This window comes from Gracilinanus agilis, chromosome 4 (assembly GCF_016433145.1).
Source record: "Gracilinanus agilis isolate LMUSP501 chromosome 4, AgileGrace, whole genome shotgun sequence".
NCBI classification, from domain to species: Eukaryota; Metazoa; Chordata; class Mammalia; order Didelphimorphia; family Didelphidae; genus Gracilinanus; species Gracilinanus agilis.
Window position 1 is genome coordinate 175,925,787 of NC_058133.1, and position 12,291 is coordinate 175,938,077.

The following is a 12,291-nucleotide window of genomic DNA, read 5'->3' on the forward strand; positions in this document are numbered from 1 at the left end:
CAAACAAGCTCTATTCAGGATAAACTGGAAGTACATGGAAGGCAATGGAAATTAAGGGGATCAGGAGATATCAGTACAGAAGACCACCTCATAGACCTTTGGATAGACAACCAATTTACCACATCTAGGAATGACCATACTGGATAATCCTGTTTTAAAGCCAAATAATTATGACTGCTCCTGATAACTCTCTCAGATTTGAGCTGTCACATATTAGCTTAACGCTTTCTGTGACAAAAACAAACAAAAAGTGACTCCTTTCCACATATTCTATGGCCCATTGCTACTGTCCTGGTTATTCCTCAAACCCAAAAGCCCGTCTCCTTCTCCTCCTCTCACAGTGCTGGAGACTTGGCTTTCCTGTCTGCCTTCAATTCTCAGCTCAAATCTCCATCTATGTGAGAAGACTTTCCCAGCCTCACTCAGGATGCCAGTGTCTTCCCTCTAATAACTCCTCAGGTTCATTTCAGACACATTTTGTCAGATCTACTTATCTACATGTTGTCTCCCCCATAAGAATTAGTTTTCTGAGAGCAGGGACCATGTTTTTGCCTTTCTTTTTATCTCTAACACTTAGCATAAAGCCTGACATACAGTCAGTGCTTAACAAATGTCTGCTGAAGGACATCGAGGTGGCTCAGTGGATAGAGTGCCAGACCTGGAGATGGGAAGTTCTGGGTTCAAATGTGGCCTTGGACACTTCCTAGCTGTGCAACCCTGGGCAAATCACTTAATTTCCTAGCCCTTTATCATTCTTCTGCTTTGGAACTGATTCTTAGTATCAATTCTAAGACAGAAAGTAAGAATTTAAAACAAATAAGGTCTGTTGATTTGACTTGAAGAAAGTGAACTGAAAGCTATGTCAAAATGTACTTTTCTTTCATTCAGTATGAGACACATGTAATTAAGCAAAGTTCTATCTGAATGTCTTTGGACATATTTTATTAAACAAAATTAAATTAAATAAAAACTAGTATGCTCATCTTTGGCATTCAAAAATTGGGCTGGGATGAAATTAGGTCAATTTAATTCAAGAAGCAATTAGTTAAGTGTCCACTATGTGAACAACACTGGGGAAACAAAGACTGGCCTGAGACATCTCAGGAAGTTTCCAGCCTCATGAGGGGAAGGGCAAGTATACAAGTCACTTTAATACAAGGCATGTACAAAATACGTGCAAAGGAAAAGCCCAGAAAAAGTGTTGTCCGAAGAGAAAGATCATTTTTTTTAAACCTTTACCTGTAAAGGGCAACTGGGGTTAAGTGACTGTTCAGGGTCACACAACTAGGAAGTATCAGAGGCTAGATTTGAACTCAGGACCTTCTGCCCCCAGGCCTGACTCTCTATCCAGAGTCATCTAGGGGCCTAGAAAGAAATCACTTTGGGGGGGTGGAGCTGGTCTCAGGAAACTCCTCTGGGTTTGAGTAATCCAGGCCAGCCTAGAGAGGCAGCAGAAACAAAGGCAACAGGATGAGAACGGGGATTGGTAGGAGTCTCCTTTAATGGAAACTGAGGCTATGTGAAAGCAGTAGTAAGAGATGGGCTGGGCAGATAGGTTAGAAATCTGAAAAAGAAAACTACAGAGAACCTTGCCCACAAGTTTATAAGTTATTCAGTAGGCAATGGGGAAGCCCTGAAGGCTTCTGCGTTGAGGAGGGATAGAATCATTGTAACGTGTTAGGAAGATCACTTGGGCAAGGATAATTACAGAGATCTGAAGGAGAATAGCCTGGAAGAAAGGAAGATTAATTAAGAGGCTATTATCATGGCTTAGGCAAAAAAAGAAAACACCCTGAACTTGACTGGCTAAAAGTGGGGAGCAGAGAGCAAGGGCCAGTTGGGAGAGATATAAGAGTGAAAGAAATGGCAGGATTTGGCAACTGATTGGTCACATGGCATATGGAAGAAGGAAGAACCTTGGATGACTTAAGATTATGTGGCCAAGACTGAGACTGTTAATTAATCATTAACAAGCATGGGGAATTTAAGAATTTGGACAGGTTTGAGGGTGTGAAGTAAAGGCTAGTTTCAGACATGCTGAGTTTGACAGGTCTGGTGGAAATATCTAGGAATCAGTTTGAATCAATCATCATTCAATATTAAGTGTCTCTCTCTCTCTTCTGTGTGTGTGTGTGTTTAAATAGAAAATAATTAATAGAGGGAAGGCACTAGAATTAAGAAGTGTTGAGGAAAGCTTCCTATAGAAAGCAGGATTTTAGTTGGCATTTAAAGGACGGAATTCAAGTAATCAAGCCTTAAAGGTTTCTCTTGAGTGGAGGAAGGAGGGAACATTCTCGGATAGAAAACTAGAAAGCAGCCAAAAAGAATGCCCAAAGCCAAAAAATGGAGCGTCTTGTTCATAGAACACCTATGAGGCCAAAGTCATTGCACTGAAGACTTTGTGTAAGAGAATAAGGTGTAAGAAGACTGGAAAGGGAGGAGGGGACTAGGGTATGAAGAGTTTTGAAGGTCAAACAGAGCATTTTTTTATCTGTGCTTGAAGCCAATAGGAAGCCACTGGAATTTATTGAAGACGAGGGGACATGCTCAGACCTGTGTTTTGGAAAAATCACTTTAGTGGATGAATTAGAATGAATTAGAATGGGGAGAGACTTGAGACAGGGAGACCCACTCAAGGAGTGATGTGATAAGGGCCAGCACTAGAGAGATGGTGGTGTCAGAAGAGAAGAAGTTATATTTGAGAGATATTGCAAAAGTGAAATCAGCAGAGCTTGACAACAGCTTGGATATAATGGCTGTATTCCAAATGGGAATTTGGAAGTCATCAGAAAAAATGGGCAGGAAAGGTAGATTTGGGAATCACAGCACAAAGATGGTCATTAAATCTGTGGAAAGTATAAAGGGAGAGAAGAGGACCCAGGAAAAAAATCCTAAGAAATACCTACAGTTAAAGGTCATGATCTAGAGCAGTGATTCCCAAAGTGGGCGCTACCACCCCCTGGTGGCTGCTGCAGCGATCCAGGAAAGTGGTGATGGCCACAGGTACATTTAGCTTTCCTATTAATTGATATTAACATTAAAAAAATTAATTTTCAGGGGGCTAAGAAATATTTTTTCTGGAAAGGGGGCAGTGGGCCAAAAAAGTTTGGGAACCACTGATCTAGAGGAAGATCCAGAAAAGGAGACAGAGAAAATGGATAGAAGGAAAACCAGGAGAAAACAGTATCTGAACAAGAGAGAAAAGAAAATCAAGAAGAAGAGAACTATCAATAGTATAAAAGACTTTAGAGAGATCAAGGAGAAGGTAGAAATGGAATTTTATTAAGGTTAGGGGTTAAGTTATGGATCTGGGAGTCATTTGCATACAAGTGATTACTGAAGTCATGGAAGTAAATGAGATGTATAATCAAGGGAGGGTATAGAAAGAAAGGAAAAGAGAACATAAAAGAAAACCTTAGGGAACAATTATGTTAAAGGGGTGGAAAGAAAATGAAAAACCAGCAAAAGAAACTGACAAGTAGCCAGCAGGTCTATCAATAAACCAATTATTAACATGGAAGCTAGTGTGGAAGGGAGTAAAAAGGTAGTAGAGAAATAGGGGTGGTATCAACTTTTCTTTATTGCAATTTGTCAGTTAATATGAGGAAAGAGGTAGTATAATAACAGAAGTTATTTTAGGATGAGGAGACCTAAGCATATGTATGCTCTGAGGTAGACTGTGTGTAGACTGAGGATAAAGATTCAATAATGTAGAAAAGATTGAGGTTGCATAAGAAAGAATAATTGATGAAGCAAAATCACAGAGAAGCTAACATTACTGGTATAGGTAATAGTGGGAGTTAATTTTGGAAAGAATGTTGTTTTACTTCAGACACTTCCTAGTGGTGTGGCGCTAGGCAACTCGTTTAACCCCCAATGCCTAGTCTTTACCACTCTTCTACCTTGGAACCAATACAAAGTATTCATCCTAAGTCAAAAGGTAAGGATTCTTTTTAAAAAGTAAGAAAGAAATAAGTGTTACCTCTTTCTCTGAGACAAGAAGAAACAGAGAATGAGTAAGATCACTAGGAAGATTAGAAGAATCAAAGAGGTGGTTATTGGGAGTTCTTGTCAGTAACAAGGCCCTTATCTTCTCAGGAGCAAAAGTTATCTGCTAAGAGTGCAGATGGAGTTGGGAACCTAAGGTTGGAAAAGATGTGGCAAAGGTGGTGGGAAGTCACTATGAGCACTGTTAGTATTCATCAAATGTATCACAAGTTCTAGAATACATTTACCTGCTTCATAAAGATATTTAGGGAGTTGAGTAGTTTTACCACTCCCTGTCCTTCCAGTCACAATAAGAAATGGGTTGTCCTTCACAGCCTGAATAAGTTTTCTTCTTTGTTGCTTAATAGGTAGGTCACAATAGGCACTTTTCTTTTCTTCTGGAATCTGTATCTTGTCTCTATTGAAATAATTAAAAAAAAAAAAAAGGTTTTACAATTCGAAGTAATCTGTAGTCAGTAAATAAACATTTATTAAATGACTCCTATGGGCCAGACACTGTGCTAAGGAATGAGGCTACAGAACAGCAAAAGAAAATTCCTGCTCTCAAGAAGCCCAGTCTTTCAACAACAACGACAATGAAATATACAGACACGCTATGCACAGGACAAACTGGAAGATTATAATCAACACAGGGAAAGGACTAGATTAAACTGGATTAGGAAAGGCTTTGAGTAGAATTCAGGATTCTAGCTGGGCCTTGAGGAAAGCCAGGAGGTAGAGATTAGGGGGGAAAGAGTTCCAGGGATGGGGGAGACAGCCAATGAAAATTCCCAGAGCTGGGAGACAGAGTGTCTTGGTCCAGGAACAGCAAGAATACAGGTGTCATGGATCACACAGAGAGTGTGAGTGTGGGAGTAGGTATAAAGTATAGAGAAGTTGAAAGGCTTTGAATGCCAACAGAAGATTTCATATTTAATCCTGGAGGTGACAAAGAGATACTAGAGTTTATTTCAGGTGGAGTGGGGGGGAGGGGTAGGGAATGGAGAAAGGAAGGTGTGAAATAGTTAGACCTGGGATTTATCTGGCTCAATTTTCCAGAAACAGGGACAGGCAAAAAATCGAAATCTATTTAAAGTACTTATTTGTTGTTGCTGACTTGTGGTTTTGCTGGTATAGGAAAATACTAGAAAGAAAATTTCTACCAATACAGATCACCAACTGCTCTGAAACTTAAAGTCTTAGAAATCCCTGAGGACGCTAAGTGACTTATCCAGGGTCAAAGCCCTTGTTAAAAGCAAGACTTAAACAAATGCTGACCCTTTATCTATCCATCATCATGCCCATACTACAAATAATACCACCTAATTTTTAGAGAGAAAAAATCATTTATCCACTCAAAATCCATAAGTACTGGCTTTGGAGTCAGGAGACCCAAGTTGAAATCCTTCCACTGATACTACCTGTGTGACCTTTGTCAAATTCCTTAACTTCTCTGAACCCGTTTACCCAACTGCAAAATAAGGGACTGGGCTGGTTTCTGAGGTCCCCTCCAGTTTTAAATCAATAGGAATGCCGAGATCTCTGAACTCAACATATGACTTGTTCAAAATATGACCCAAACTATGATAACACAGCCAATGGCTTATCAAACCCTTAGTACAGGAAAAGCTGCTGTAGTTTCATAGAATACTGATAGGCGAGTCAGAAAGCCACCATATCGAGACGATAAAGTAATAGATTAGGGGAGGCTTGTGTGATTCTGATTCATGGTCCAAAGGGCTAAATGTTGAAAAATTATGGGAACAGAGTTTCATTGCGGGTCAGATGCGAGATTAGTGCACATGTATAATGGAAAAAGCACTGGGCCAGGAGTTAGGAGGCTCCTTTTTTCACTTTAATAATGGCCAAGTCATATTTGCTTTCTGAGCCTCAGTTTACCTATCTGTAAAACAAGGGGATTGGATTTTATGACTTTTTAATTATATACGACCTAAGAGTCTCCAAGGCCAAAAAAGCTCCGAAACCCAGGAAGTTCAGGAAGTCCAAGCTAATCTATATTCCGGTTCTAGGCAGGTGAACTGAATAAAAACTCTAGGAGGGGGCCATTATACAAATCTGCTTCGCGCATGCTCGGGAACTCAACATTTTGTGGCGCGTTTCGCTTTGCCTACTGGGATTTGTAGTTTTCAGCGATTACCAGCCAGCGGCCTGCCATTATTGATTCCCTCTCCCTCCCTTCCCTTTCGCTCCCTCCTAGGGACGCACCTCTGTCTCCGATGACAGCTGATGGGAGCAGATCTCCCTTGTGAGCTCCTGTCCGGTCCCCTATCAGCAGCCATGGCGAAGATCCGCCAGCAACCTCGAATGCTAACACAGACCTAGCTCTAGGTGGGTCAGGGTGACACCTACTGGTCCGGGAGAAAATGACGAGTAGGGAAGGGCGCATGTTGATGACACGGAATGTTTATTTCCGTGCGTCCTTTCGGACGTACGAAGGAGAGGCTCTGGATTTGTCCAGAATAGTGACAGCGAGAGTAAAATGGCTTTTCGTGAGACCCATCTTCCCCAAACGAGCAAAGGAAGGGCGGGGTGGGACATCGCGCCCATGGAGCCCCGCCCCTTCCCCTTTTGAAATGGGGTTAGTAGGCTGTGCTACAAACGGCCATCTCCGAGCCGCACGCTCTATTCTGGGCGTTCCTCGTGCATATCCCAGTTCTGTCTCTGGGCCGCGTGCGCAATCGTGGCCTTTAGTTAGGTGACGCGCGCGCGCGCGTTCTCCTGGACGTTCCTTAGCTCCTCGTGCACGATCTGTTCCCTTCTTAGTCCCGCGTGCGCAGGTTGGGCTGCGGTTCTGTGGCGCGCGCGCTCCAAAGGTCCTTCTTTAGCTTGTCTTCTCTCTGCCCAGTCAGTTGTTTCTTAGAGCTGGGCCTACTAAAGGAATCATCTCCGTCAGATTGCCTACTATAGTAATAAGAGGTTGTCGTTTGTGACAATGGTAGTCTAGAAAATCACAATATTATGTAGTGTTCGGAGCTCTGTGCTGTACGTTTCGACTGAAGGGAAGCGATGATATTTACAAAGTAAATATAATGTAATTAATGAATTGTCCGGGGGGAGGCATTGACTTCCCAGAGCATAAAGGAAGGCCTCATGTAAAGGGTGACTTGAAGTGATTTTTGAAGAAGCTAGGAATTCTAAAAGAATTGAGAAGGAAAGGGGAACAAATAGTCTGTACAAAGGTAAAGAAGATGAGATGGAGTGGGTGAAGAACTTTTGGAGGGTTAATTTGGCAGAATTGTAAAGTGTGAGAAGGGAAGAGGTTTAGAAAAAGCCTGTAGAAAGCTTGATTGGAGCCTGTTTGTGGAAGGTTTAAAAAGCCAGAATAGAGGAATGTGATCCCAGAGGATGTTGGGCACTATGGGGTCTTGGAGGAAGAAAACAAAGTCTAGATAATGCTCTGTGCCTGCCCTTAAAAATTTAAGGTCTTGGGGCAGCTGGGTAGCTCAGTGGATTGAGAGCCAGGCCTAGAGACGGGAGGTCCTAGGTTCAAATTTGACCTCAGACACTTCCCAGCTATGTGACCCTGGGCAAGTCACTTGACCCCCCATTGCCTAGCCCTTACCACTCTTCTGCCTTAGAGCCAATACATAGTATTGACTCCAAGATGGAAGGTAAGGGTTTAAAAAAAAAAAAATTTAAGGTCTGTGAGGGGACTTTAAAAAACGAACAATATGTATGACTCAGATCGAATCACCTGCCAACACAGGGAGGGGAAGGGGAGGGAGGGAGGAAGAGAAATAAACTTGATTATATAACTTAGGAAAATGTGTGTGGAAATTTATTACAGGTAATTGATTAAAAATAAATATTTAAAAATTAATTTAAAAAATCTACACTCCAAGGCACACAAAAAGGTCTGTGTAGGTAGATTGAAAAGCCTAATTCCTGAAAAGATGAGATAAAGAGTTGAGGAAAACTTTGGGACATATCCAGATGTTCTGTAATAGTGGATAGAATGCCGGACCTGAAGTCAGGAAGACGTGTTCAAATGCAGTTCCAGACACACAAGCTATGTGACCCTGGTCAAATCACTTAACCTCTGTGTGCCTCAGTTCATCTGTGAAATGGGAATAATAATAGTACCTTTCTCAGTAGAGTTATTGTGAAGAGCAAATGAGACAATAATTGTAAAGTGCCTGGCACATAACTGGCACTTTAAAAATGTTATTTATATATTTATTATTATGTCTAGTCTGTTAACCCCATGATAAGGAAAACTAGCTATATAAAACTAGAATTAAGAGCAACTTCAAAAGGCCTGAGTCAGCTTCCACTTTTTTTTTTTTTTTTTTTTAATATCCTTCCCTTCTCTCCAGGAATCAATATCTGTATATTGGTTCCAAAGCAGACCAGCAAGGGCTAGGCCAGTGGTTCCCAAACTTTTTTGGCCTACCGTCCCCTTTCCAGAAAAAATATTTCTTAGCCCCCAGGAAATTAATTTAAAAATTTTTAATAACAATAGGAAAGATAAATGCACCTGTGGCCATCACCACTTCCCTGGATTGCTGCAGCACCCACCAGGGGGCGGTGGCACCCACTTTGTGAATCACTGGGCTAGGCAATGGAGGTTAAGTGACTTGCCCAGGGTCATACAGCTAGGAAGTAGCTGAGGTTAAATTTGAACCCAGAACCTCCTGTCTCTAGGTTTGACTCTCAATCCACTGAGCCATATAGCTAGCTGCCCACCTCATTCTTTATAACTATGCTGTGCTGGGTTGGCTCCCTCAATTATAGTGTCCAGGGAGGGAAAGTCAGTGTCAAAAAGTGAGAGACCTTTGGGGTCTTCACTTGTTTGAGGCCATAGGGTCCTTTAAAAAGGGCACTGGTCCTTGATTTTTGAGTGAAGGGATTAGAACTTCCAATCCTGTGAGTTTTGAAAGGTTAAGTGGGTACCCTAGCATTCCCAGAATTCTAGTCTCGGTAGAACAAGAAGTGGCCCTGGCAGTTACCTTTAGGAAATAGGATATGTAGACAGGATTGAAACAGTCCTGACAAGATTGGTTAAAAGACCACAGAATATGCAGATAGAATTGAAACAGTTTTTGTGTTCGTTTGTTAGAACCCACTTGAATAAGTAGGATAATTGGTTTTGTGAATTACACATTCTGATTAGCTAGCTTTTGAGATAAATTTGTAACTTTCAAGTAACCAGCCAATGGTGAACTAGGAGAGGGACTGTCTTTGCATGAGAGACTAGGATAAAAGGGAGGCTGTCTGCCCCCATACTTTGTATTGTTGCTGTCTGGAACATTTGTAACACTGGCTTGTGAGTACCCATTCTCTGAGGATGAACTATGAGAGCCTTTGACACACTGACATTGTGGTTGATCCTCTCAAACTCTGTGCTGAACTTACACTTCCCAGAGATGGAGGGGGTGTATGGGAAGGGTTTTTTTCTTTAATGTATTAGAAGAAATATATATGCCTTATTCTTGCTACATTTTCAAAGTAAATGTCCATTCAATGGAACCAGGGGTGGTCAGTGGGACTGAATAATGGAGGAATTTGGTAGAGGCTAGAGGTGATAGCTTTGGAAAAGGAAAAATTCCAAATCCCCTATGGTACCCTAAGACCCTAAGAGTCAGATATAGCTTCCCTAACTCTAGAGGTACCCACTAGAATATAATAATAGCTCATATTTATAGAACACTTTGTAAGGTTTGCAAAGCATTCAGGAGACCTTCATGAAGTTGACAGTATAAGTACTATGGAATCCACTTTATAGATGAGAATAGTGAAGCTCAGGGAAGTGAAATGATTTACCTATGATCAGATATATAATAGTCAAAATTCAGACACTTGTCTCCCACCTCCAAGTATAGCAAAGCAAAATTAGGCATAATATGTGCATCAAAATACTTTTGAGATGTGGGATGTTCCGTGAAAGGCTACTCTTAGCAGTACCATAAACCAGGAAAATTCTGAAGGACTTACAACAAAAAATACTGCCTACCATTAGAGAAAGAACTGTTGGAGTCATATGCAGATCAAAGCATGCTATTTCTCACATCAGTTTATTTATGGTTTTATTTTGGGTTTGGGTTTTTATGAGTATTCTCTTACAACAATGACCCACATGGAAGTATATTTTGCATGATAATACATGTATAACCTAGATCAACTTATTTATCATCTCTAGGAAGGGAAAAGAAAGGGAAGAAAGGAAATTTGGATCTTATAACTGGAAAACATATTAAAGATTGTTATTGCATGTAATTGGGAAAAATGAAATATCTTTGGGGAAAAATACTTTTGAGATCTGAAGAGAAAAAGGGCAAATGTTGGAAGACAAGGTTATATATAGCTACATAATAATCCCCTTTCAATTTCTTCCATTTCTAGGCCTGGTTGCATTGACAAACTTGACATAGTAAATAATGTGAACACAGGATTTTGACCACTTTAGACAAAAAGGTCAGTCCTTCATACGATTCATAAGATTCATCATCATCTTAGCTCTGAATCACAGTTTCAAGGGATGTGGCTTAGACCTGTAATCCTCAGAAACCTGGCAGCAGGAAAAACTGGCCTGCTATGACAGGCTGACTTTTCTAGCTCTGAAACCAAGGATGGTCCTGGCCTGGCCTGATGCCAGACTAAGTAAATTATGGCTACCTAATCATGTGATACAATTGATTTTTTTCCCCCTGAGAATCACTATTTATTTATTTATTTATTGGTAGTTTAACTTCTTTTATTATTTATTTTTTAATTTTAATTTTGAATATTTTCCCAAAGTTACATATTTCATGTTTTTTCCCTCTCCCCCAAACCCCGCTAATTCCCCTTAGCCGATGCATAATTCCACTGGGGTTTACATGTATCATTGATCAAGACCTAATTCCATATTCTTGATAGTTGGACTAGAGTTATCGTTTACTGTCTAGATCCCAATAATACATGTGATACAATTGATAAAGTCTACCAGTTGCCAATTGGTCTTTTTAATCTTAAGGTACACAGAAGTAGGAGTCACTGTCAAGGACATTCTGGACAGGTTATTGTTATCATAGAACTCATGCCTATATGATACCATGTAGCTCATATTAGTAACATCTCATTGTCTATGATATATAATTTCCTCTTCATTTAGTGTTTCCTACTTTCTAGAAGTTGGTCTAGATGGCAAAGTGGATAGTGTTGGACCTGGAGACAGGAAAACTTGAATTAAAATACCACCTGAGACACTTACTAGTTGTATAATCTTGGGCAGGTTTATTGAACCAGTTTCCTCATTTGTAAAATAGGGATAATAATAGCACCTACCTCTAAGGGTTATTTGGAGGATCACAAGATTATTAAAATGCTTTGCCAACCTTAAAGCTTATATAAATATTAACTATTATTATTAAAATGGCTTCCACATTAAAAAGCATTGGAACCCTGTGATTTTCTAAAATCATTAAAGATTACTCATTAAAAATACTCATTAGAAAAGGGGAGGGGAAAAAGAGGGCAGGGAAGAAGGGATAAGAAGGAAAGAACCTGAGAGCTGAAAGGGCTTTCAGAAGTCATCTAATCAGGGATGTGTGAGCACAGGACATCTCTCTCAAAATGCAGCTCAAAACCACATGAACTTTATTATACTGTTCCCTTCTATTGAGCTTGCAGTGCACTGAAATCTCCAGATCTTTTTCAGATGGACTGTTGCCTTCTTTCCCTCCACTCCCAGTTGTGCTTATGAAGCTGATTTTTTGAACCCAAGTGTAAGACTTCACATTTGCCCCTAATAAATCTTATTTTAATAGATTAATTCCAACTTCTTGCCTGATGAAGCCTTTTGGGATTCTGTCATCGAACATAAGAGCTATCTCTCCTCGCTTTGTGACAATGAAAGATTAGGAGCAATAACAAGGTAGAAAAAGGCATCCCAAGTTTTTCCTATCAGAGGCAGTTTCCATCCTACTTTTTATGAGTAGTAGCATTTTCCCCCCAATAATTTAAAGAACTAAGACTTAGAAAGATCATAAAACAAAGCACTTCAATGTAGTAGACTAAGCAAGGCATTGGTAACTCAGAAAATGATTTCAATATAAGTAGAGTCTGGTCAGTGACTCCTAGAGGTAATAGTAAATGGCCAAACAAGATATAGAGAATATAATGAAAAACGAAATGGGTAATTTTGACTGCATTATATTAAAAAGTTTCTATATAAACAAAACCAATGAAACCAACATTAGAAGAAAAACAAATTGGGGAAAATTTTTATAGGCAGTATTTTTGACAAAGGTCTCATTTCTCAAATATATAGAGAACTGAGTCAAATTTATAAGAATCTAAAGC

At 40.1% G+C, this 12,291-nt stretch overlaps 1 protein-coding gene across 1 annotated transcript in view; it reads right to left on the bottom strand.

The window, feature by feature from the left end:
• DHX40 (DEAH-box helicase 40) overlaps nucleotides 1-6,307 on the bottom strand; it is a 53,474-nt gene extending 47,167 nt beyond the window's left edge. The window contains exons 1-2 of the mRNA XM_044672142.1: nucleotides 6,214-6,307; nucleotides 4,236-4,405 (exon numbers count right to left, since the gene is read on the bottom strand). Of these exons, the coding sequence (XP_044528077.1) occupies nucleotides 4,236-4,405; nucleotides 6,214-6,287 (244 nt within the window). The 5' untranslated portion in view covers nucleotides 6,288-6,307. The remainder of the gene's footprint in view (nucleotides 1-4,235; nucleotides 4,406-6,213) is intronic.
• Nucleotides 6,308-12,291: the final 5,984 nt, after the last annotated feature.